The following is a 26246-nucleotide window of genomic DNA, read 5'->3' on the forward strand; positions in this document are numbered from 1 at the left end:
CATAAATTCACCGATTCAGCTATTTGCTGAAAAACGTACATATTGTCTATATGCACCTTGGTGACACACGAAGGCAAGATGTAACTTAATATGCATCCAAATGCTAGAAGAGAAAATGTTGACGTGGTTAAGAACAAGTGTGCTCCTCATGTCCGTGTTTTCTTTTTATGGTGTTATATCTGTGTTTTACATTGCAGATGTGGATTTATTTATGAGTGCTAGTGGGAGGCCAGGAAGTTATCTTGTGATACATGGACACTGTCATTTTTACGTACGTTAGCGGGGACGACTCAGGAAGGAGCCGTGTAAAAATACGCACAAGGGAGTTTTAAACATGAAATACTAAAAGCAGAAGTAAAGAATATTACATTCTGGGTTTCCTATATCTGCCCAATTGTGTGGGGTTTTTTTTCTAGCCAATGTGTTGAATGCCAATGACAGAAGTAAAGGAGCAATTTGTTAGCTAACGCGCTAAATGCTAACAACCAACCTTTACTTAAATGACTTGGGCAAGAATGCTAGTACGATATTGTTCCTATAATTGTTCGGGAAAGCCGTGCTTATGTTGGTTTTCATGATAGCAAATGTTTGTGTACTTGATTTTTCTTTTGAAACGCTTCACTTAATTCCCATTGTCCCTATTTCCGTTCTCTCCCCCCTTTACCTCCCCTCCTCCCTAGCTGGTTTTTTTTCAGCCCCTCCCGATTTGACAAATGTCGCCGCCACGTACGGCGGTCCCGCATATGCCCTCCGCGACGTGTCCGATAAAATCCCAATGACCAACTCTCCACTCTTAGAGCCCCTCCCCAACCTGAAGATCAAGGTGTACAACTCCTCCGGCCTTGTCACGCCGCAGGACGACCTCGGAGGAGACTTTACGTCCAAGCTCTCTCCCAAGGTAAGGGTCGTGAAATACGCCAAAATACTTAGAAGCCTTTTTGAAGACAACCTCATCAAATAAACAAAAAAAATGGATATGCCAAGCAAACATATAAACCAAATGAAAAGATTTCAACAGGGCATTCCAAAAATATGATGGCATCATCAACATGGCATGACGCGATGCCTAATAATGGAAAAAAACTGAAGCTGAATCGCTTTCTGGGTTTCCTATATCTGCTTATTTTACAAGTCTGCTCACATTTAGACCATGAAATGCAAAGCAGCTCTTATTTTATTTCTTTTTTTACCACTTGATACCCTACGGTGATTTGAGATCTTTCCTCTTCCAGCTGAGCCTCGTGGCGGCGCTCCCAGCCACGAGGCTCAGCTTGCCAAGTCGCTGTTCTCAAGGAAACCAAAAGGGCAAAAAAAACATATTTATGCATGAAATACTTCAGGATGAACATGTCTCTATTTAGTGACGAACTTTTACATATTGGAACGTAAATAAAATAATACAAATAAAATACTGTACTGAGATGTGTAAAACAAAAAAAGTTAAATACGACCTTAAAGCAATAAATAAAGTAAAATAAATAAACTGCTCATTATTATTAATCATGTAACTTTGCTCTTGTAGTTGACGCAGTCTCTGCTGGAGAACAGCGACACGATGAACCTTCGGAACCAGAGCTTGGCCCGCACTCGAGACCCCTCGTGTACCGCGCACGGCTCCTTCAACAACCAGGGGGGACACCTCATCGTGCCTAACTCGGGTAAGTGCTTAAACCTTTTCTGCAGCAAATCCAAATCCCACCTATGAAAGTAGGACCCGGTGCTCCATCTTTGTCAATGGCAGTTATCGTAACGATATGCTCATTGTGCAAGGTGTTTGTGCTGCTTGTGGTTGCAGGAGTGAGTCTGCTGGTTCCGGCGGGCGCCGTCCCCCAGGGCCGCGTCTACGAGATGTATGTGACGGTGCACAGGAAGGACAGCTCCAGGCAAGTCTTAGCCGCTCCCCCTTCCTTTCACTTTTTCTCCTATGTGCTTTCCCAGCTGCCAGCCTAATGTATTTATGCTGTCCGTGCGTATTTCTCGCCATTATTATTATATTTACATTTATTGATCACCTCAACTGATCAATAGCGATGAATAAATTAAACGGAAAAAAAAAGACATCACTCGACAAGACAGCTGCTCGGTCAAAAATAACCGTGGTTAAAAAAAAAACAAAAGCTGACCGACCCATTGTCAATTTTTTTCATATCTAAGATATATTTAGCATAATTTTGAATAAATTAGTAATAATTTAATCATATGATTAGTTGCGCTATCTATTGCCTCATATTGAAGTGTGGGTGTTAAAGAGCCAGTGCGGATGTTCTCATTCCATATCGCTATGAAAGCACACTCGCTGCATTTCAATGTTGGAAAAACAAAACTTGCCTCACAGCCTGGGAAAAAGAAAAAAAAAAATGCAGATATACTGCACGTCATTTCTTTTTTATTTGTTGGCCAGCGGCTATAGTGGGGATTGCTGTTTTTACTGCGACACGTCCTCTAATCCTCTCCTTCTCCTCAAACTCTCTGCGGGACATGTGAGAGAAATATTGCCATTCCGAGTGCATAGCTGCTCTACAGTTGAGCAGCCACTTTGGAACAGCTCACAAACTATCTTGGAGAGAAAGAAACTCTTGGAAAAATGTCTCGTCGGAGTAGTAAGGAAGTAGAGAGGTGATATTTGAGTGTATGGAAACAAGGTCAGAAGGTCAATATTCACTCTTGACAGGAGGATTGAACGATAATTGGCAGTAAAATATTAGTGTCATTTTTTTTAAAAATATTTTAGCTTTACTACTTTACTTTTACTTTACACTCAAGGCAACCTTGTGCTCCAGGAAGTCCCACTTTAGATTTCATTCATGAATGGTGATCGTCTCCTTCCCTCTTCTGTCCTTACTCTCTTGAGTGCTCAATGATAATCCGATTTTAAGGACTTTGTCATTGAAAACCTTGTCGAGGCCAAAATATAACTTTTTTCGGGGCAGTACACGGATGATGCTTCGAGCCCCCGAAATGACTAAATAGCTTGAGCTGCAAAGTGTCACGTTAAATTTGTGAAAAATGGTGGGCGATAGCTTCAAACCGGAGCCTGAATACAATTCCACATGCGTAGAGGCCGAACGGATTAAGCAGCAACCTCGGCGTCGGCTACACCAAAGTGATTGCGCTACATTTCGCCTCCTTGATGGAATGTTTATTTTATCTTTTTCTTCTCCCTTCATGAGTCATTAATGAGGTCCAGCGGCTGAATCGATAATGCTGTCGAGGATTAGTGCTGCTTCCAGCAGTGCTCGCCCCAAAAATATATTTTTTTTAAAGTCAAGACTGCAAAAAAAAAAGAAAACAAGAACGAGATGTGCCTTGAAGCGACAATGGTTTTTCACACAAGACAGCAGGTGGCGACGGATCAAATCCTCATTTGGGCCTTCCGTTTGATTGCTTGACGAGCTAGTTCCGCCGCTTTAGACAACACGGCCCGACGTGACAGCTTTTCATCGCGGGTCGCTCCCCTCCGCTCGACATGTTGTGACCACGTGTTTATCTGTCCTCCGCAGACCCCCGATGGAAGACGTGCAGACCGTGCTGAGTCCGGTGGTGAGCTGCGGACCAACAGGAGCTCTGCTGACCAGACCGGTCATCCTCACTATCCACCATTGTGCTGACAACGTCCATGAGGACTGGCTCATACAGCTGAAAAACCAACTGACTATGGGCGAGTGGGAGGTGAGTGTGTGTGTGTGTGTGTGTGTGTGTGTGTGTGTTTGTGTGCCTATGTGTGTGTGCGCACGCTTCTCTCAACTGTACATTTATCCAGAAGTTGTTGTTTTTTTTCTTTTGGTTATTTTGTTTTCTGCTTCAGATCAGTTTTTTGACCAAGTAGTTGTAGGAGTAAATGGGGCTGGTAGTTAAATAGGTTAAAAGGTAAGAAAGGCATTATCATTTGCATGTGCAGTGCAAAAAAAAAATCATATTAAAACAAGGGTCAGGGTTTTAAATTGGTTTAAAACTAGGGGCAGGGGTTAAAACTAGCGTTAGGTTTTCAAATGAAGGTTTCAAACTAGGGCCAGGATTTCAAACTAGGGTTTCATGCTAGGGTTTGGGTTTTAAACTAGGGTCAGGGTTTCAAACTAGGGTTAGGGTTTGAACAAGCATTGGAGCATAACAAAGCCACCTGTGACTAATATTTCAGCAGCAAAAGAGGGCACGTACACACTATATGATATGAGTTTTCCTAGAGGCGCTAGGAAGTAGGAGACTCCTATCAGCTGCAATTTGTTATGCTTCTGCCATCCTCCTCCTCTCATCATTCTTTTTTTTTTTTTTTTTTTTTGCTTCTTTTAGCATGAAGCTTCAGCAATCTTGGCGTGTGTGTGTTTGTGTACTGTGTGCGTATCATCCCCATTCGCTCGCTCGTCTTGTGTTTCTTATCACAGCTCCACACAATGTTTCTGCGCAATTAGCCATGCATACGATGTGTGTGTGTGTGTGTGTGTGTGTGTTTGCAGCAGCAGGGATTGTGTAATGAAAATGAAAAGCGGAATTTCATCAGCAAGTCCATTTGTTTGCAGGGAAATGTTCATTTCCAAAAGAATAAACGTTCAAATCCAGGGGAGTAAACGTAATTAAATCCTGCAGGTTGTGATTACAGCTAATCATGCATTCATAGCATGTTAGCTCCCCATGCCCTCGTGTATTGATTGGGCCTCATCTCAAGCTGAGCGACAGGTCAGGGTGACTTGAGATGCGAGTGACCTGACTTGGGAGTTTTTCAAGAAGCAGCGAGTCGAGTTTGCAGTCAGGGTTGTCGGGTTGGTTGGTGGCCAAGGCGTTACACCACTGCTAATTCCGCCGCTCGTGCTCAGCATAGCAGAGTGGCTCCACTGTGACACGTGTGTGTGTGTGTGTCCACTAGGATGTGGTGGTGGTGGGGGAGGAGAACTTCACCACCCCCTGCTACGTGCAGATGGACTCAGAGGCCTGTCACATCCTCACGGAGACTCTGGGCACGTACTGTCTGGTGGGCCAGTCGGTGGGAAAGGCGGCCGCCAAGAGGCTGAAGCTGGCCGTCTTCGGACCCGTTTCCTGCACCACGCTGGACTACCACATCAGGGTGTACTGTCTGGACGACACGCAGGATGCACTCAAGGTAAGACCCGGCCGGACACAACATTAGGTACAGCCACCCATTTTTTTTGTTATGATTCCACACATTTTAACAATACTTAAGATCCACTCCAGCGTGTTTATCGTCGACTCAAGACTGTCTCCGTCTCCAAGCCTCAAGTCATCTTAAGAAGAATTGATGGTGCTTGATTGTATTCATGAAGGTTGTGAGCGTGCGGCGTCTTCGTCTTTGCGGCGATAAACAAAACCGGGTCGAGCAATGTCAAACGAGCTGATGCTTTAGAGTTTAAACATATTCCAAAGCACCGGAGGGAGCATCTGATACGGGGGAGCTTAACGCTGCTAATTTATGCATGAAGTGATCAAGTTGAGGTGCCAGGCGCGCACACACGCATAGTAACAGTGTGGTTAGCATTTCAAACAAACAATCGTAGCATTAAAAACAACTCTGGGAGAGATGCAGTTTAGCATATTACATAGCGCTTGTCTTGTTACTTTCAATCTTGCAAGGTGGAAGAAATTGTGAAGACCCACGCTTGGAATGCAATACACGTATCCAAATGAGCATGATCAATGTACCGTTCTTCCATCACAAAGCTACACATAAATATGAATGAAATTGGTGAGGGCCTTCAAAAGTGGAGCCACATGCTGCTTCACCACACATAAACTAAAAAGTCTGTTTTTGAACATGTAAAGTCGGTGCTTTGGTGCCATCACGTGCCATCTATAGGCATCTATGAGGCAGTGAAAAAATTTCATGTTTTTTTTATGAAGCATTTAAAAAAAAAAAACAGATGTATGCTCAATTCACATGTAGTTTATTTACGTCATCATATTTATTTCCATTTTTTCTTACATTATATGACATTTTGAATACATTTTTTTATAATAGATTGATACATTTCTATATTGGTAATTTTGGGGGGGAAATTGAATTTTTTTTCTCAGGTAGTGCTTGCTATGAAAAGTTCCACTAGCGAAGTTGATTTATTGTGTTAAAAAAAAACATTCTCCCAATTGTCATATTTTACAGGAGGTTCTTCAAATGGAGACGCAAATGGGAGGCAAGCTCCTGGACGAGCCCAAGACCCTCAACTTCAAAGACAGCACGCACAACCTGAGACTGTCCGTCCACGACGTGCCGCATCCACACTGGAAAAGCAAACTCATTGCCAAATATCAGGTGAACCGCAAGTACACCCTGGTAAACTTGCTAGAATCCATTTCCATACAGTAAGAAAGAATTTGTACTTGCAGGAGATCCCCTTCTACCAGGTATGGAGCGGTAGCCACAGGAGCCTCCACTGCACCTTCACGCTGGAGAGGATGAGCTTGGCTGTCACCGAGGTTAGCTGTAAGCTGTGCGTCAGGCAGGTGGAGGGTGAGGGCCAGATCTTTCAGCTCAGCAACATTCTGGAGGAGGTATGTGGGCCCGCCACCGTGCTTAGAAAATAACCCTCAATAATCATCTCACATCACCTCCCAGAATTGATATCAAGCCTAATGGACGTTAGAAATTATTTTCATTCTAACATTTCAAACCACTTAGAGAAGTTCTCTCGACGAGCATCGCATCTCATTTGCACAAGTTTCGACGTTAAATCCGACGTGACCGCGGCAAGGGAGTTCGAAGCCATGACATTCCTTCTGACCTTTGAACCCACCAGGCCTATGCGCTTGGATTTTGCGGGTATGCCAAAATCAAAGCCTCGCTATTCCCGTCATGTCGGCGTGACCTCTCACCTCGCTATGAATGATTGAACAAGTCGCAGGCAGCTCGACTTTGTGACTTGCAGACCTTTAAGAGTGTGGAAGTTAGTGGAGGAACTTCTCTCTGTGCTTTGCTTCATCTTCGGGCGTCCTGCTCCTTATTAGTTTTCCCGAGAAGGAACTTTGTTCTGGAAAACAAAAGTGTTTTGGGGGCCAGAGAATGTAGTGGCATTTCAATTCCAATTCGTTGTAGGAGCTCCAGTGCATAGACACATCCCTGATGGACCCAGCCAGCAACATCACCACCTTAGTGGGGCCCAATGCCTTCCGCATTCCCTTGTCCATCAGACACAAACTGTGCGGGAGTCTGGACGCGCCGCAGACGCGAGGCAACGACTGGAGGATGCTCGCCCACAAGCTCAACCTGGACAGGTCGCTTCAGTTCTGCAAATGACTCAACACTGCATGCACATTCATTCATTTCTTTTGGAAACATGTTGAAAGAATTTTGTGTTTACAATGCCAGCGTCAAAACGCGAGTTTTGTCTTCTGTGTCTTCTCGACTTTTGCGTGTGAGAGAAAGCCAGAGTTCAAGGTGCGCTGCTGAGTCGAGCAGCAGGAAGCCTCGCTGGCAACAAAGTATTGACAAGGAAAAAAAGTCAAAGGAAGAAAAGACAAGAGAGATAGTTAGAGGAAGGATGAGGATGAGATAAACTATCAAAGTATTTCCTCAGGAACTTCCAGGTCTTTGATGAACTGGGTTTTATCGCTTTCAATCCTCACCCACGCTTCACACAAGTCACGAGACTTGACTTGAGTCAGACTTAAGTGGACAGTTTTAGGATTCTGGACTTGCTTGACTCGATTTGACTTTGTCTTCAATGGACGGATTAAGACCGAGGCCAGCCGTGAATAGCAAAAAAACACCCCTAACAAATTGCACGTTCCTCAGGTACCTGAACTACTTTGCCACCAAGTCCAGTCCGACGGGCGTCATCCTGGACCTATGGGAAGCCCAGCACTTCCCGGACGGGGACCTCAACGAACTGGCCGCCGTGCTAGAAGAGATGGGTCGCCACGACAGCAACTTCTGCTCCATGACCGTGGAACACTGACTTGGCTCGGAGAGCAACAACATGGACAAATGGCAATGGTGACCACGTATGCAGGTCAGGCTAACACAGGGGAAAGCTAGCGGAACGACCAAAAAGAAAGGGGGGGTGGCTTTGGGGGAGTGTTTGGATGACTTTTTACCCATCTGAAACAAACAAAACTAGTGATGTTACGTTAAAGTGGCATCGTATGTAGCAGGCTAGCAAAGCAAACTAAGGACATATGAAATATGAGCGTTAGCGATGGTTGCTAATCGATAGCATGCCTCAAGGGGTAACGAATAAAATGCTTTGACCGTTTGACCAAAACTGTCGAGGGATGTCTTAAAAGTGACATCATATGCAGCAAATGGTCAAATCCCGTCAAGGACACGAATCGAGGGAAAGCGTTTGTAGCTGCTAGCGAGCAGAAAAGTGAGATAGCTGAAGAGAAAAATGCTTCGACGAGCGTACGATTGTCAGCCTGACGGGAACAAACAAATGATGTGGCTTGAAAGTGACATGGTACGTAGTTGGCTAACAGAATGAGCCAACGACGTACATTGATGGAAAGCCTTAGCGACACCGTGAGCGAGAATAAACAGAAGCTAACTTTCAGGAGAGTTTTTGCGACTTTTATCCGTCACAAACTAAACTTGCTGAAAAATTGGCATCGTGTTTAGCGGGCTAACAAAACAAGCTAATTGTGTAGTTTGAGGGAAAGCAACGCTTGTTAACTACTCGCGACGGAAACGAAAGACATAGAACTTAAAGATATACTGATTCGGCACACTTATTTTATTAAAAGAGAGGAAAACACCCAGCGAATCAGAGGCCCGCCATCAACCCGCCTCCACTCGGCTGATCATCATTCGACTGTTTTTTTCCCCCCGGCACAGACAGGCATGGCAGATGACGACAAGTGCAGTTGTGAACAGGATTTATTTTTGATGACTACATGGGGAAAAGTAGATTCTCCCCAAATAATATTCTTATTTTCGTTTTAAGATACTAATGGTTGTTTGTCGTTCTGCAACCAGTTCAGGGGAGTGTACCCCGCCTACTGCCCAAAGAATGCTGGGCACACTTTTGAGGCTAAAGAGGTACGGATAATGGATGGATACTAATTATTATTGACTGAATGAATGCAAGCCATGGCAAGAAAATCTACGAGTTACAACTGCAGTAAGCAGTATTATTTTTCATAATGACTAATAGCCAGCAGGAGGTAGAAGAAAAAGGACGCTGTAAACGCACCATATGACTAATACGCTCCTTTTTTTTTTCTTTCAAGTAATTCATGCATTTATACAGTTAGAGCATCTCTGGTGTTGTGACATCACCACCATTACTTGGTTGATTTCTAGCGCCACCCAGTGGCCTTGACAATACTGTTTGTTTTTATTTGAATGACTCGTTTGTCATATATAAAGTACATTTCTCGTGTTTTTTTTCCTAATTGATGATCATCTCGTGTTGTATCATAATTATTTGAGTTGTTTTTTATATTTTCAAAAAATCACTGCGCTATAGAATTGTGTTTGAAAGAATTTTTTTAATTAAAAAAAAAAAACTTGAAAATAATCCTCGAAGCACGTTATTTGTTTATTTTTAGTTTATTTTGAGTGTGAGATTAATCCTTTCCAAAACATGTTATTTAATGTATTTTTAAAAAATATAAATATTTGAAGAAAAAAAAAAAGGGGTTTTTTATCCTACCCGATCCCACATAAACCTAACCCTAAGACTATCCCACTCAACATATTAGAACAGAAATAATTAATTATTCTAATAACATTATCTTTTAGATTGTTTTGGATTATTTTCCATGGCTACGTCAGATTAATTGTTATTGGGTTGGTGCACCATTTTTAAATAATAAATTCCTAAATTATTCTCAATTTAGACCATTTTATTGTTGTTTTTTTATTTTAAATCTCTAAAGAATTAATAAATCCATCAATCAATCAGTCATCATTGTTTTTATGTCAGCATCAAAATGAGTAAATTAAAGGCATGTAATTGTCCTAACAGTCTCGGTTTTGAGCGGTTGTACATTATTGTAACTGATATTTTTTGTTTGTTTTTAGGTTGTTGTTTTTTCACAGGATTCAGTTAAAATAATAATAATATGAATAATAATGATTAAAAACCCTTCATTTTGACAAGTTGTTAAATTACCATGGTCTTGAAAACATCATGTAGCAGGTGGTGGTTGTTGTTTTTTCCCCTTCTCCTTCTGTACTTTATTTTTCAGTTTTCTCTTTTCGGGGTGCTCCAAAATGTGTGCTTATAGATTGGATGTTGTGAATGTTTCCTGATTAAGTGCTGATTCAAAAACAAACAAAAAAAAAAGGGTACAGGGTGCGTTTCAAATGCAAACTTGAACCCAAAGGTAACAACGACATTGACTTTTTGTTCTCTCCATTTTAAACAATCTGCCAGTCAACAGTTTACTTGCCGGACGAACAGTTCACGTGGACTCGACTGAAACAAATCAAGTGTTGTTATTGTTTGGAAACGTGTGGGGGGGAGGGGAGGGGGTCGTGTTTTCTATTTGACTACAGTGTGTACACTTGTGTACTTGTCACTTTAAGATTTATAACAAAAAAAAGTAAGTAGGATGTTTTCTTTGTTGTTGTTTTTATTTTTGTCGACTATGCAAACTGCCATTGGTTGTCATGATGGACGTCTTGGCTGTGCTTGTACCATTTTGCTATGGGGGGGAGGGGGGAGGGGGGCTTTGGAGTCGACATGTGTTGAACAGTGGTGAGTTTTTGGTTGCAGCCGGCACGCTTGTCGTGACATCTTTTTGCTCACCTCCTTGTTTGCTGTACAAAGTGTAAGAAAGAATTTTTAAGACGATTAATAAATTATATTTATAAGCAATGCTCAAGATGAATTCCAGTTCTACTCGTTTGTTTATTTTCAACACTACCCTCAGTCATCCCACTTCTGAGACCGCTTTTCACCTTGAATCTACTTGACTTCAAACGGTTTTAAAACCTCATTTGAAACCTTAATGTGAGGTTAAAAAATTGAAACCCTATCCTTAACCCCATTTCGAAACCCTACTTTGAAACAAAGCAAACATCCGAATCAGCTCGATTCTAACAAATACTTTAATAATGTTGGACATGAAAAATACATAAGTCATGACAAGGAGAAAACAATACATTTGTACACTCTACAAATGCAACAAGCATGAAGAAAAATATCTTAAAGCCTCACAGTACACTTTGTCACATAGTGCCAGCCCGTGTTTCTCACTGTCCATTTTTTAAGGGACACATTCACGCTTCTCCTTCTTTCTTCTTCGACAAGCTAAATGAGCTTTCACAGAAAGCGACCCTTAGTCACGCATGGGTGTGAGTGATTGAGCCTCACAACTTGATATCTTGCGATTCCGACATCTTGGCCAAGGTTTTTTTCACCCGCAGAGCCGTGAGGCGAGACGCCGGATTATGAGCCCAACACTCGCTCATCAGCTTTCCCATCTGACGCAAACACTGCAAGAAAAGGCGCAACGGTCACGTGACGCCTACATGTGCGCTTCCGCGTCGTGGTCTTACCTCATCGCTGCTCCATCGATTGGGGAAGGAGGGACGTTGTCTCTTGATGCAGACCACCTCGCGCATGTCCTCGTATGATGGGTCGCTCGGGACCAAGTCGTGGTAGGGCAGCTGGTACTCTTCCACGATGCCTTCACCCACATGAAAAGCCGGCATTTTTGAGAAGTCTAAAAAAAATGCCACTTACGGCCACTTCTGAGCGGGACCGTCCACCAGAATTCGAACCTTTATGGGCCACGTACCTCCTGACAGACAGCGGCGGGCGATCTCCCACAGGATGAGTCCGAAACTGTACATGTCGGCCATGATGTACGACTGGAAGTGAGTCCTGTTCAGGGTCTCGTCCAGAACCTCGGGGGGCATGTAGCGCTTGGTGCCCACTCGGGTATTGGGGGGGATGTCCACCTCATTGGTGTCGCTGCAGGGAGCACGGAGACGCGATGAATGATGTCGCCCATTCGTTAGGCCGTCCGCTCACGCACCTGATGAACTTGACGGCGAGACCCAGGTCGGCGACGCAGCACGCGCCGTTCCTCTTGACCAAGATGTTCTTGCTCTTCAGGTCACGGTGGGCGATGGCGGGCTTCCCCTGCGTGCCGAATATCTCCGTGTGGAGGTGGCACAGGCCCGAGACGGCCGAGTAGGCCAGACGCAGCATGGCCTTGCTGTCCAGCGTGGTGGATTTGAGGTAGTCGTACAGCGAGCCGCTTTCGTGGTAGTCTGTGATCAGGTAGAGCTCCGTCCATGAGCCGGTCCCTTTGATGTCCGCCGCGATGAATCCTGGGAAAATAAAGAGCCCATTGGCAAACCCAACTGAGATACGCATGTAACCTTGAGCATCAGATGCGAAGCTTGCCGTCTTTACCCAGTATGTTCTCGTGCCTCATGAGGCCCGTCTGGTAGATCTCGGTTTCACGGAACCAACTGGCCTCCTCGGTGGTGAAAAAGACTTTAACTGCCACCGTCTCCCCTCGCCAGCGACCCATGCGCACCTCGCCGTAGCGGCCTTTGCCGATTTGCGTCACCATCTGGATCTGCTTGGCGATCGTTCGCTGCACCTGGTTGCGGGCAAGGGGGTTAAAGCTTTAGAACAATTAAATCATTCAGGTGGCATCACATTTTTCACTGGAACATGCGTATCCCTGCCATAAACGGAGGCTCACTGTACAATATATTCCCTATTTACTGGGTCCTAGTCATGTACTATGCCATCTCACCAGCAGGGGGAGCCCTGAGCCTGAACCAGAGCTCAGCGACTGCTCCATCAAATCTTTCAGGGACTCTCCGGGAGGAATGTAGGTCTCATCTTGCTCGAGGCCGATGGTGTAACGAGGACGAGACACCTGGCGCTTATATCTATTTAGAAAAAAAAAAAAAACAGAGTTGGCAGAACCTTTTACAGAGGAGATGTAATCCATTTTGATGGATCCAATTTACCTGAAGTAGCAGAAGACAACGATAACAGCCAGAATGATGCTACAGACAGTGACGGAGATCACCAAGGCCATGTGGTGGATCTTTCCATCAACGTAGACTGGACAAAGAGTACAAACGGAAAACATCGATTTGGACCCACTGTTGGCGCTTAACACCATTCTACGAAGAAGACACACTTACAAGGCGGCTTGAGAGGCGGCAGAGTGGGATGAAGCTTTCGGTTGCAGTAATCTTCATCTGTGCAGCATTCCAATGTCCTCTGTTGGCGCGAGCTCCATTCGTCCTAAACGTAACAAAGATAGACCGATTTTTGTGAGAGCTAAAGCCGACCGAAGTTGATTGACTCTACTCACTCGACACTGAAACTCGGACCCGATGAGCGCCAGACAACCTGCAGTGAAGACCGGAACGTCCCCGTCTTCCTCCACCATGGTGAAACAGTAGCCGTCGGTTCTGTCGAGGACCGCGGAAGTTACTGTATGTCGCTTGGTTTAAGAAGAGCCTGCCTGACGGCCGGCCCGCCGGCGCTACCTGCACGTGTTGTTGATGGAGTCGTCCGGACAGTGGTGGATGCAGTGACACAAAAGCTGTCGCTGCGACGAGGAAGTGGGGGAGGCACTTCGGCCGCTCTCCTTCCCGCCATCCGCCGCTGCCTCCTTATTGGATGCTCGAAGCGGCATGCTGTCCAAGATGTTGCCTGGGAGACAGAGGAAGATCAGATGTTGATGGCAAAGGAGACCTTCGAAAAACAGAGGCCTCAACATGTGACCAGATACATTATTGGGACTTTTGTCTTTTCAATGCGGTGTTCACTGGGCGTAAAATGGCCATCACACCGCCGGTCACGATTTGACTCAAGGGTACAATTCAAATTCTCTACTCCCAACTGAGGTGTCCAATTTCACAAAGTTGCACCCTCGTACTTCTCAGCGCCTTCACCGAGGGCCCACCGCAGATACTGGACGGATACTCCTCCAAGTCCGTTCCCACAACACATCAATCTGACGTTCCCAAAGGAGCAGAACAAAGCTCGGGTATTTCGTCTTATCCGATTTCAAAGAAGCACCTGTTTGTCACTTGAGGGAGGATGTGGGAGGAGTGTGTGTATGTGTGTGTGAAAGTGCGAAAAGTGTCTCTCTTCCGTAGCTTTTGGGATTTTCATTCATTCCGGCACGTTCATTGAGAGCAGATGCCCGACAGCTGCGAGAGGAGATGCTGAGAATTGAGGGGGGGCGTCCTCTCGCTCTCTCAGGGTCAAAAAAGTGTAACCCACTTGAATTTTTGATTTTATTTTCGCTCCCGCTGAATGTGCTTCAGCGCTGCTACTAGTCAGCAAACTGAAGTCTGCTGAAATGTCCTGAGAATAAACAAGAGCTGGACTAAGGTTATGAAAAGGAGGTCGAACGAAGGGAGGACTAATTGGAGGAGTCGGAGGAGGGAGGGCAGGGAGTCAGGATGACCGAAACGAGACGTGACAGATCCGCGGGGAACTATTGGAGCTGCTGGCGAGAGACGTTGCCCTTTGCTGGCCTTTCTCTCACTCTGCGGCCCTCCTGCCAACACTTAGCGCCTCTCGGTCACTTCCTATCTTTTTATGCGTGCGGATCTTTGAGGTAGCCTTGTCGTCCTTCATTAGTTATCCTTTTGTCATTTTCCTACTGTGGCCTCATCCGCCGTGTTGTCATGCAAGGTGCCGTGAGCTTCGGATGGAAAAGAAGTGGTTCCATTTTCAGCTGAGCACTTTCATCATTGAACCTCATCCTTTTGAATTTCCACATATTCAAGGGAGGGAAGGAGAGGCCCCGCCCACTCCGACCTTCCGGCCCTGGTGCCGACGTGCTGTTGACAAAACAAAAAAGAGCGGCCGGCGCTCGGCTTGCGCCGCGATTGAGCCGTGTCGTCACAATGTGTGCACCGGAAAGATGGCAACACAATAGTCACAGACATCACTTATATTTATTTACCTTGAGCAATCTTGGCCACAGTCATGAGACACTTTACTCAAGGGCCATAGCAGCAAACGATGGAGTGTGGAGTAAACCACCAGCACATTGTCAGAAGCTCGAGAACATGGCGTAGCAATGCGGAGTTTGAATGCATTAGGCCAGTGCTTCTCAAATAGTGGGGCGCGCCCCCTCTCAATTAAAACAAATCAATCAGCCAGTTGGCTTTCTTTATTTAATATCTGATATCAGACAAAACCAAATTGTGAATCAGTCACCTAGGCCAGTGCTTCTCAAATAGTGGGGCGCGCCCCCCTTGGGGGCCGCGGTGCTATTCCTGGGGGGGCGCGTGTGACCCTGGGGAACAGGCTTTTTTTTTGGCAGTACTAGAATAAAGTGTAATTGCGCGTTTACTACAGCAGGGGGCAGTGGCGCTCTCATTGTTACTTCTGTCACGTTTGCGACAGTGCAACATTTTACGACTTACAAGACAAGTTAGGATAGTCACGGTGGGGAGGGGGGGCGCGAATAGTTTTCTTCTTGCTAGGGGGGGGCGTAACAGAAAATAATTGAGAAGCATTGGGTTAAATAAAGGTTAACCTAAAAAAAAAAAAAAAAAAAAGTGAACCCTGAACTTTGAACCCGCGGTGACCCCGCGGTGACCCCGTGGTGACCCCGTGGTGACCCCTGGGTGACCTTTGAACCCTGAACTTTCAACTCTAGTTAAAAATCGAAAATGTGCACATGACCCCGTGAACTTTGAACCGACCTTTGACCCCTGGGTGAACTTTGAACCGTAAACTTTGACCTTTGACCCCTAGCTAATTACGGTTTTTTTTTTTTTTTAAACCGGCATAGCAGAACGATCCATGGTCTTCAGATGCCGCGCTGTCGCCATCTCCTGGTCAGTTAGTGAAATGCTTTTGCTGATGTTTTTTTTTCTCTCAATTAAAACAAATCAATTAGCCAGTTGGTTTTCTTTATTTAATATCTATTATCAGACAAAACCAAATTGTGAATCAGTCACCTAGGCTATAGCAGAACAAACAATCCATGGTCTTCAGATGCCACGCTGTCGCCATCTCCTGGTCAGCTAGTGAAATGCTTTTGCTGTTCCTGGGGGGGCGCGTGTGACCCTGGGGAACAGGCTTTTTTTTTGGCAGTACTAGAATAAAGTGTAATTGCGCGTTTACTACAGCAGGGGGCAGTGGCGCTCTCATTGTTACTTCTGTCACGTTTGCGACAGTGCAACATTTTACGACTTACAAGACAAGTTAGGATAGTCACGGTGGGGAGGGGGGGCACGAATAGTTTTCTTCTTGCTAGGGGGGGGCGTAACAGAAAATAATTGAGAAGCACTGCATTAGGCTAACCAAAAACAACACCGGTAAGAAATAGTGTCTCTGTAATGACTTCAGGTCTGCTACAGCAAAATGGAGACAAAGCTTCACAGTGTAATCAGCGCAATATCTTGTAACTGTGCTGCCTCGTGGTTCCCCGCTGTTTCCGGAAATGTCAGGAATGTCATTAATCTGTCAATCCATCTCTTTCGCTCTGTCCACAGTGTTGTGTCCAAAACCATGACCGACTCACCTTGTCTTGCCTGGAGTAGTTCTACTCTGTGAGCTTATCAAATGCGCATGTGGCAGGAAGGGCGATCAGAGTCAATTCAGGAAACAAGGTCATGCCAATAGCTGTGCTGTAATGTTGATGACGCGGATGACCAGAGCCCAACAAATATAACTCCAGATTTTCAACTCTGGGTCCGAGTACGATGAACACTGAACAGTTCTTCAAATACCAAAGCTCAACAACAACTTTTATGTTTCAGAACTTCCAGGTGCTTGAGTAAAATGGTAATTGTTTCAAGCTCTAGCCTTTCAAATGCCATTAGGCCCCGCCCCCACGGGTCTTGATGGCAGGATACGGAGGCCACTGTCAACACGCAATTAACAACGAGTTGGCCCCGGAAGCCCCCCCCCCCCCCCCCCGAAAAAAAACTTGAAGGCTTTTTTTTCCAACACATGGCGCTTTGTTGCGAGGGGAGGATGGAGGCGAGGGAGAGCCCGCCGTGTGCTCCACTAACAAGATGGAGACGGGCAGGCCCAGATAGAAAAAGAAAGGCCGAAGCAAAGAAAGCACGTTCATTAGTCATCCGGCTGATGTCAAATAAAGCCTTTCATCCAGCTTGTGTAAATACTACCTGCGCCTCTAAGTGGTTTTTCATCTTGGCCGTGTTTGACAGAGTCGGTCGGGGGGACGGGAGTGGATTCTGGATGCCTGCTTTTTTTTTTTTTTATCTTGTCATTGTTCCTCATGTCAGCGCCCGGATGAGCTAAACCATCACGCGTGTAGCGGAATGTCTTAATGGGAGTCGGAATAGCTCAACCTTGTCTTTGAGAAATGGTTTATTCCAGCCATCTACCAAAAAATAATTGACGCTTTTTCATGCATTCTGTGATGCCTGTCGAGTTTCATGCCTTTAAGTAAAACTGGCTTTGGAACGTTTAGATTCATAAAACAAAATCCTGGAAAATATCATCTTGCACTTCACAATTTTGCACTGCCCATCCGTCAAGCGTACAATGTCTTTGGATGGAGACCACTAAAACGCACAGGTTTGCAAAACCTGTTGAGCTCTTGGGAATTTTGTGGACCCTAAAAGGCAATTCCACTTGTCAGGAGAAGAGGAATAAACAATTCCAAGATAATTGGCTGGCAAGGGAAGGGGAAAAAAATCTATAGCCATCACTTCATTATGCCAAATCAGAACGAATAACTCGCTAATGAATGTGACACTTTCTGTATTGTGTGTGGGATGGGTGACGGATACACAAGGATTCCGGAACTCGCCGTTGATTCCAGAAAAGGCCTCGAAGCTACAAAGCAGTGATGAAGAAAAGGGAAATGTAAAGAGGATGACGCGGCAAGAGTGCAGAAGAGAGAGACAGCATCTGGTCCTGTCATCAATTCGCTCTCATAGATAAGTCCAACTATATCCATAGCACCTCCACAAAAAAATGACACTGTAAATGAATTCCATTGTTTTGTCTTAAGTAAACTTATTCCCCGGTTGATTATATTTATGAGCCTCACAGGCAATAACCATAACTGATTTCAACCGGCTGGGACTCACATTATTTCTCTCTCCTTGAGAAAATGTATTTGTCCTTATCTTGAGTTATGTATTGTCTCTATGTGTGTCCGTTTGCGTGAGCGTATTTGGTCTACGGGCAGTCCTAAATTGTTTTTGCCTAACCACAAATCAGACATGAGATCTCGCAGCCTTCAACGTTCAGGACCTGAAGTAAGCTGCTATCCGCCAACTGTGTCCACAGATGTGAAACTCAACCCCCAGCTCTGAGGTGTCTACTGCACTCATCCCCCCCCACACACACACACACACGGAGTTACACGCTCACCAGTTTATTTTGGCGGGTCGCCCAAGTGTTTTCACGGCCACTCAAATAACCCGTCTGCCCATTAAGACATTTCTATGACTCGATTTTTATCTGCTCACTGAGACGGACGTGATTGAACAGTGGACACTCGCCCATTGTTTGATTTCTTGCTTGGAATAAAATGGAAGGATTCTTTGTCGTAGTGGATGGATGATAAATGAACAAGAGCGGAAGATTGTCTAACGCTAAGCATGACATTGGAACATGTGCGAGTCAAATTAATTAGACACGCGAAAGGGTTTGCTTCACAGATGCACGTGGGAAAGAGTCGGCAGCAACGGTTCGGAAAAGGTCAGGCGATTGGACCCGAGCCATTCGTGTCACGTGCATTAGCGGCCAATCAGATTGAATAAAGCAATCCAAGAATCCACATTTTCGAGTTCTGATAAAACTGCCGATAATCATTGAGGCCAAGGGAATCAAAAGCTTATGCAAATGTGACACTCCCCCCCCCCCCTTAGATTTATTTTTAATTAGATGACCAATGTGATTCCCATTATGTGCCATTGAAACGGTAAGGACAAAGTTCAAGCAGAGACAAAATGACTCATGGATTGACGATGGGCAGCAGGGTTGTAATCGAGTTACTCGACTTGCTGCTTTACGAAAGTCCGGCTGTTTTTAGAATGTTTTACTTTTGATGGAGAACTGGGGTAGGCGTTTATGAGAACAATATATCCTCAACTATTCTTTCAAAGATAAATAAAGCAGGCCGAGCATTCCTGAGGAATATGATGCCACCTTCATCAGACGCGTAATAAAAAGTACGGCAAATACTCACACCCGCCTGCTATTTTTACCTGAATACGTTCTATTCCCGTGATGGCATCATGTGACGCATTCTTCCGTGGTGGCGGCATGCAAACATCACGCCGACAAACAATGGGCACACGCGGGCTGGGAGCCAATGGTGTGCCGCGGTAAATACAAAATGGATTCGGGTTAGAACCCAAAGTATGTGAGCGTGCCCAAAGCCTCCACATGTGACCCAGCACGAGATGACAACATAGAACTTGTTTTGGGTTTTAGCGACCCTGTTGAGGTCCAGCTATTTTTACACCCTTGTCATGGAATACAGCAAAAAATATCCTTGGTGGTTCACTATGTCTGACCTTAATTGGTCACGGTCACAATTTTTTGTTACATTATTTCAATTAATAAAATGTTACACCCCTGACGCTTCCCAAAACAATGCTTGCAATCATCTGTTTTGTGAAGTTGTTGATTCCAAGGCTCCAAAAGCTGAGAAATGGAAGCTAGATGTGGTAAACAATAGTCCACCATGCGGCATGATTTATAAACGGAATAAAGTTGTCTGTCTTTTCTCCAGGAGGCGGCTTCACGGTTTGAATCATCCCAAATCAGCCTCTTAAAAAATAAATAAATAAATAAATAAAATTATAGGCTCTGAAGTACAACACTGCAGCCAAAAGGGCAAGCTAACTTTAGCATGTGTGTGAAAACTACAAAAAAAAATATGTTAGACTAGAATGGAAATAAATACATTTAAAAAAAACAGGGAACAACAAGGGTTTCTCTCTTTTAACCTCTCGCCATAACGAGACAAATTTGATCAATTTATAAATAAATGAAGGGCCACAGCCACAAAAATTGTGGACTACAGCCAACCGGCTAATGTCAGCTCATGTTTATTTTTGCATTCCCTGTCGTGTATGCGCAAACGTTTGCAACAATTCTGCTCCACCATTGGTCTAGTCTACACATACTGTAAGTTGTCATGTGTTTTTTCTCTTTCCTTAAGTGCAAGTATGTGCGTGTGCGCCAGGCACAAGTTAATGCTGTTAACATTGCAGCTGGCATGTGTTTATTTCGCCTGTGTTTTGGTCTGCGGCATCTCAGTCATCTGTAGGCTCAAACAGTCATGTTACTCTCATTTATAACACGCATATTGTATATACAGCGTGTGTGTGTGTGCGTGTGTGCGCGCGTCGCCATGTCTGCAGTTGTGTTTTCGAGACACCCGACAAATGAAGCGATGCCACCGGTTTACAAAAGGTGCCGGCAGCGGGTACGGGGGTGTTTACAGTGCTGTGCGTCCGGCTGTCTAGCGCGTGTGATTAGCTGGCCATTAACTGAGGCGAAGCATATCTAACATATCACCCATCACCAGCTCCAGGCCTCCTCTGCACTATCTCACTGGACAAACACGCTGTCAAGCGTGTTCAGACACACATACACACGCACACGCATGCATCCAAACACTCATTTCCATCTGGATAGTCATAAGGACTGTTTCAAAGCCATATGGTATGACCACAAAAACTTGTATCATGCATACTGTACTCAAACATTTTCTTAGCGTGGTTATTTTGGTAGTAAAAGCAGACAATGCTAAAACCAGCCTGCTGATGACAACGTGCATGTATTGTATATCACTTTTTTAACTGCTTGGCGCCAAACAGATGAAAAATGAGTAAATGGATACTTTAATGTCTTGAGCCAGCTATGCATGGTATCATTCCGGTATAGTGCCTAAAGCTGATATTTTGGAATGTTGTTTTTATATCTACTTAGCCAATATCACGATGAACGTTTAACATAACACCTTTCCCGTCTCCAATCTGAAGTCCTAAGCATAATACCCAAACCCTAAAACCACAAACCATGCCTGACCCAAGTCCCCACTTAACCTAAGACTAACCTAACCCTTGACCCTATCCCTAACCTCCTAAGACGATCCCTTACCCAATGCCCAACCCTATCCCCATCACCTAACGCCACCTCAAGCCAAAAATATTTGAAGCGATCTTTGCCCTAAAGCTCTAACCTTAACCCATACTGACCATGTTTGTAAGGCTCCCAGTGTAGGCCTGATTCAAAGATGAGATACTGTCACAAACTTCTCACATACTATATGCTGCATCAGCTGTGTCTTAGAAAGTCAAGGTGATGTGTATTCCTTAGAGGATGCAATACTCCGACACACTCTTCTCACTTCCTTTCAGGGGTTCATTTTGCTATTTTCATCATATGTCTTCTATTATTCGGGGCCAGCACATCCTTAGGTTTCTATACAATGTCAACACTTTCGTTCCAGCGCTTTGAAGAGACACCTCAGCTTTGCGTTTATGGGAACAGCCGACTACCTTTCACCTTGATCGGGTTTCTTTAGACGAAACTTCTGCTAAATCCGACAAGCGCTCCTTGGGTCCAGGCGTTCCTTCATGAAAACTAAAAACGGACTGTCGATATTTTGGCGAAATGTGGGATGGGCGCAGGGCAGGTGTTTGGTGGATCTCAAACAGATCCTCAGACTCTCCACGCATGGGGGTCTCATTAGTGGCTGGTGACAAAAGCACAGCAACTGGCGGAGCTTTTGACCGTGAAAACTGATACAGCGCCGCTTCTTTCCACCAAGGACAATGAAATGTAAGCTATCGCTCCTCACTTCCCAGAAGTCACACAGAAGGCTGCAGCCTGGCGTAGGTGGAAGGTCACGGGAGATCTGTGTGTGTGTGTGTTTTACATAGCATGCACTCATTTCTCCTTGACGGTCAGGGAACATGTCGTCCTGAACTTGCTTGTCCAGAGAAAGATCGCCTTGACAGACACAACACTTAAAGCGTTTCCATGGAGCGCTCAGTTATAGATGAGACCGTTAAGAATGGTACATATCCTCCCAAGGCTTGTCTGACTTTCTTCTGCAAGATAGCGATAAGAGCCAAAAGACATTCATAAGCGCCCCCGTAGCGAGTTAGCTCAAGTTTGACCGATCGGCACAGCCGACCACAGAGAATCCGCCTGCCGCTTCAAAGAAAAGACGACAATGAGGATGACAAAAGCGTGTCACAAAAGAGTTTGTCCAAGTCACTCCACCAGTTCCATCTCTTTCCTCCCACGCCGAGCTGAATGTTTCAGCAGCGTCATCAATCATCCGCGAGTCGGCCGATGAATGAGCGAGCCATCCCACCGCGAGGCCAATCCGTCACGTGAGTCGTCGGCCAATGAATGAGAACCGTCCATAGCTTTCACCGGGGAGATTTGAAAAGTTAAATGATTAACAATGTTTTTTGTTCGGAAGTTCTGTTTTTAAATGTTCGTAGGACTTGCTGTCATAAGTCGATTTTAGAAAACCATCAAGAATGCAAACCGGGCCACAAACAACACCCACGTTTCTACATTGATCTAATAATATGAAATGTAAATAAAGGACATCATAGATGCTGATTCATTCATTTCAAGGATTTGCCATCCAAAAGGGATGCAAGCTATATTCAAGTTTGTCCAAACCAAAACTGCGTTTGCCGTTTAAGTATCGGACAATGTGATGATTTGATTTCAACAGGTGAGAAATTTCAGGGAACTAAAAGCCCTGTTTTTTGTGGGCATGGAGAAAAAATCAGCAAAATTCCATTTCAAACTGAAAATATCTGAAACGATCCAAGGAGAATAAGAAAAACTTGGCCTGGGTTCAACTCGATGTCAGACTTCAACAGTCGCTGGCAGCTGTTGTTTGGATTCTTGGACAGAGCAGTCAGTGTTCACATGAATCAGAAACATGCAGACACTTAGTAGGTTTGCCTTCAACCAGTGTGTGTGTGTGTGTGTGTGTGTGTGTGCGTCAAATGCTCAGACGGTCACGGCTTTCAGAGCCACTCGCTTAGATGGCAGAGCAGAACGCAAAGCCGCCTCTAAAGCGAGCCGTGTCAGCGAAAGATGGACGAGAGGATGGATGACGTGCGGCCAAAAGGTTGCCGGGCGGAGAGGGGGGGGGGGAGGCGTGTGAGCTATGATGAGCCCCCAAGCTGGACTCACTTCAGAGCTTCGCCCGTCACTTTAAATAGAACCAAACTGCACCAAAAAGAAAAGGGGAGAAAAATAAGGTCAGACGCCATCAGTCACGAAGCAGACAGCTTAAGAGCGCCCACGTTATTCTTCAAATTCCTCCTTTGTTGGAATGTGACGGTGGGATGATAATGTATCAAACAGGTGTGAACCATAGAAGGAGGTGGGCCGGCTGGCCGTCCGCTGGGGGTAAAAAAAAAAAAAAATAATAGCTCTCAGTCCAGCGTGGACCGCCACCAAGGACGACTAATCCGAATGTGTGACAACAGCCAAAACATAAAATAACTTTTTTGCCCCCAATCAGATTTTAGTTGTCAAATCACTCTAATCTGCCCAAGGTAATCTGATGTAACTTTCCCCCATTCCTTTCATCAATCTCATTTCAAATTCGTCCAGAGCGCTGGCCCTCGATGACATCAGCATTTTTCTGTCCTCTGATTGGTCAACGCCATCATCCACTAGGAAAGCATGCCTCTAGCCACTTTTAATGATCAGCATTTGTGCGGGATATTTTAATTATGTTTCATATTTTTATCATGATCTTATAAATACATTCTAAATATAAATATTGATTCAGAACTGCTTCTTCATTGCCTTTACAAAGGTCGCTCCCAATTACTCGCAGGCATAATCAGAATTGGTACACATATGAGATGCTACACTTCCCCCTTGTTCTTCATATTTGGGGAATATAAGCGAGCCTTGGCAAACAGCCATGACGGCGTCACAGCACACAGTAGCGCTAAAACTACGAGGAGCGTGCATGTGACAGCTTGCCAATCACACAGCAGATACCAAACATGGTCACGGGCACTGCAGCTGATGTGCTTTGACGCCGTTTGTCACCACGTCTTCTCACATCTAATTCAATGGTGGCACCGTTAGAGAGAGACAAGTGCAAATATTTTGAGGAGACGTGGGAAAAAGTGGAGAGAATGCAATTTCTGACCAAACTGCAAGAGAATGCCGAAAAGATGATAGCGGACTGAAAGGCTGAGAATATAATGGAATTTTTGAAATGTAGAATGCAAGCCTGGATTGAACTGAGAAGACATTTGGAAAGAGGTGAGTGTGTGAAATAAGGCTTAAACTGTCAATTGAGTTGGGAAAAGGATATTTGGGGGAATCAGATAAACAGCTCCCCAGATGTCCTGAATGTGCTGAGCAGTTTGAAATTGGGGGAAATATGCAAAATGTCTGCAGTGATCTAGCGATGCTGGCATGGAAAATGTGGAAATTTGGGGGAACGTGAGATGTGTAGTTCCCAAGACGCAGCGAATGAGTTGAAAAGTTCGAAGTTGGCGTGAATCAACCGGCCGGCGAATCTTCAATTTGGAACACATCTCCATTCACTTCAACGGCATTTTTTTTTTTTTTTAAGCATTGCAAAGGTACAGTAGGAACTTTGGGAATGTGCAAAGTAGTGAAATATTTTGATGGGAGAAATGGCAAAAATTTAGAAAGATATTTTAAGAATGAGAAAACAGGATATTTCTGGTGGCTGCAGAAAGTTGGTGTTAAAGCTCTTCAGCGAAGTGCGAGTGCACGTGAAGGAAATGAGCTCTTACCGTGCACCGACGTATCCAGACAGACGAGTCCGAGGAGTAGTAGTAGTACACGGGCAGTGCTGTGGCTGAGAGGCAGACTTCCTCCCCACACTGGCATGGTCAGAGTGGGCCTGCCGCTCGGCTGGGCTCGGCTGGGCTCTCCTCACGCACTGCCTCTCTCCTCTCCTGTCGAGTGTGCAGGACGAGGGGGGTGGTGCGGGGGATGAAGAAGGTTTGCCAGAACAGAGCTTCTGTATTTCCGCGATGTGACAAAGTCCAAGCCCAACGCGCCTCCACCCACCACCGGCAACAGCGGCACGTCTAGTGGCTCGTCCGTCCTCCGACCTGAGCTGAGCTGACAGTAGCGCACACACAGAAAGAGAAAGAGAGAGAGAGAGAGTTTACTTGCCCGCTAAGGAGGGAGGGCTGAGACACATATGGAGGGAGGCGGCGGAGGGGAGGGTGAGCAGGGGGGGGGGGGTCGTCCGTGGGAGTAAAAGAAACGGGGGCTGGGAGCAGACAGGAGAAAGACCAGGTTGAGTGCAAAAGGGGAAAAGAGGGGTGCTCGGGTATGTGTGTCTGTGTGTGTGTGTATATATAATAGAAAGCAGTAGGAGCTGACTTAGTGTGTACACACACACACACACACACACACACACGCACACTACTAGGCCATTCCAACCGTGACCGACTTGGCCTGGATTCCAGTGAATTATTTCGAGTGGGCTTGGTTATTTCTATAACCGCAAGGTAGCGGCTATCGTGAAGAACTACCGAAAAGGAGCCATTGCATAATAACAACATGACCCAAGCGTGTGCTCATGTCGACTTTTTGTGGTCTATTCTGCGCAGAGCAAAGGAACGGTTCCATGTGCACAAAGCGCACGAAGCATCGATTGTCGGTAGACCTTCAAAAGACGAGGCGGCGATTGAAGAATGAGAGTCATATTCAAAGAATGTTTGCGACGGACGACGCTCAAGAAGGTCGTGTTAGTGTGGCACTCGGCGCATCCTTGAAGCTTAAAGGCCAAGCTTATGAAGTTTTAGTAAACATGGGATGCTGGATAATGTCATGAGCACTGAGTGTCATATATTTTCAAAGATATGGTGCCTATCTAGATGTTGCAAAGGTTGTGATTTATCAGCTTTGGCAATGCAACTTTATTTGTAGCGCACTTGTCAGACACGAGGCAATGCGCGTCACACTAGCAAATCGTCATTTGTATTTATCAGTTAACCACCAGCTGGCTTCTTTACACTAATGTTCACCCGCTAGTGTGCAAAGTTAGCAATTGTGGAGCGCCACCCGATGGATCGACGAAACAATTTGGATTAAACAACGAGATTTTTTTTTCCGCAAACAGGCAACCGCGGCGATTGTTGCCTTGACGCTAAACAGAAGCGACAAAGCGGTTTTGTTTCCATGCTAATTTTTCTCGTTTGAAAAGCATTTTTTTTTTTCTTTTCTTTCTCACACTGGTTAGCGTTGTTCATTAAACACGAACAAAAGAGCCACTCTCTGCGATGAGAGGAAAAATCACTGCATAAATATACAAGAAGCTCGCTCATTCAAGCGCCCTTTCCCACATTAAAATTGAACCTCGAC

General features: G+C 45.1%; 2 protein-coding genes across 6 annotated transcripts in view; one reads left to right on the plus strand and one right to left on the minus strand.

Moving 5' to 3' along the window:
• The window catches only part of LOC133154524 (netrin receptor UNC5C-like), a 113504-nt gene extending 102912 nt beyond the window's left edge, over nt 1-10592 (plus strand). For 2 of the 4 annotated variants that reach the window (XM_061279295.1, XM_061279296.1), the window contains 9 exons: nt 681-898; nt 1523-1658; nt 1796-1883; nt 3501-3669; nt 4859-5092; nt 6107-6256; nt 6331-6495; nt 7037-7215; nt 7736-10592. In XM_061279295.1, the coding sequence (XP_061135279.1) occupies nt 681-898; nt 1523-1658; nt 1796-1883; nt 3501-3669; nt 4859-5092; nt 6107-6256; nt 6331-6495; nt 7037-7215; nt 7736-7898 (1502 nt within the window). In that variant the 3' untranslated portion in view covers nt 7899-10592. The remainder of the gene's footprint in view (nt 1-680; nt 899-1522; nt 1659-1795; nt 1884-3500; nt 3670-4858; nt 5093-6106; nt 6257-6330; nt 6496-7036; nt 7216-7735) is intronic. The other 2 variants (XM_061279298.1, XM_061279297.1) reach the window with 2 other exon arrangements.
• A 386-nt stretch (nt 10593-10978) lies between these two features.
• On the minus strand, nt 10979-24995 carry bmpr1ba (bone morphogenetic protein receptor, type IBa). 2 transcript variants are annotated; one of them, XM_061279630.1, is made up of 11 exons: nt 24662-24995; nt 13415-13580; nt 13237-13336; nt 13064-13166; nt 12884-12980; nt 12664-12802; nt 12312-12504; nt 11929-12226; nt 11689-11864; nt 11447-11577; nt 10979-11383 (listed from the first exon to the last, which is right to left on the minus strand). In XM_061279630.1, the coding sequence occupies exons 1-11, from the start codon at nt 24756-24758 to the stop codon at nt 11258-11260; spliced, it is 1626 nt and encodes a 541-aa protein (XP_061135614.1). In that variant the 5' UTR covers nt 24759-24995; the 3' UTR covers nt 10979-11257. The 2 variants fall into 2 exon arrangements, with proteins under 2 accessions (XP_061135614.1, XP_061135613.1); XM_061279629.1 differs by having other exon boundaries at nt 11447-11613.
• Nucleotides 24996-26246: the final 1251 nt, after the last annotated feature.

This window comes from Syngnathus typhle, linkage group LG5, assembly GCF_033458585.1.
Source record: "Syngnathus typhle isolate RoL2023-S1 ecotype Sweden linkage group LG5, RoL_Styp_1.0, whole genome shotgun sequence".
Taxonomy (NCBI): domain Eukaryota; kingdom Metazoa; phylum Chordata; class Actinopteri; order Syngnathiformes; family Syngnathidae; genus Syngnathus; species Syngnathus typhle.

Coding starts and splice junctions, on each gene's coding strand:
- bmpr1ba (XM_061279629.1), bottom strand. CDS start 24,758: ATGCCAGTGTGGGGAGGAAGTCTGCCTCTCAGCCACAGCACTGCCCGT. Junction 13,581..24,661: donor TCTGGATACGTCGGTGCACG/GTAAGAGCTCAT, acceptor TCTGTCTCCCAG/GCAACATCTTGGACAGCATG. Junction 12,505..12,663: donor GCTCAGGGCTCCCCCTGCTG/GTGAGATGGCAT, acceptor GCCCGCAACCAG/GTGCAGCGAACGATCGCCAA.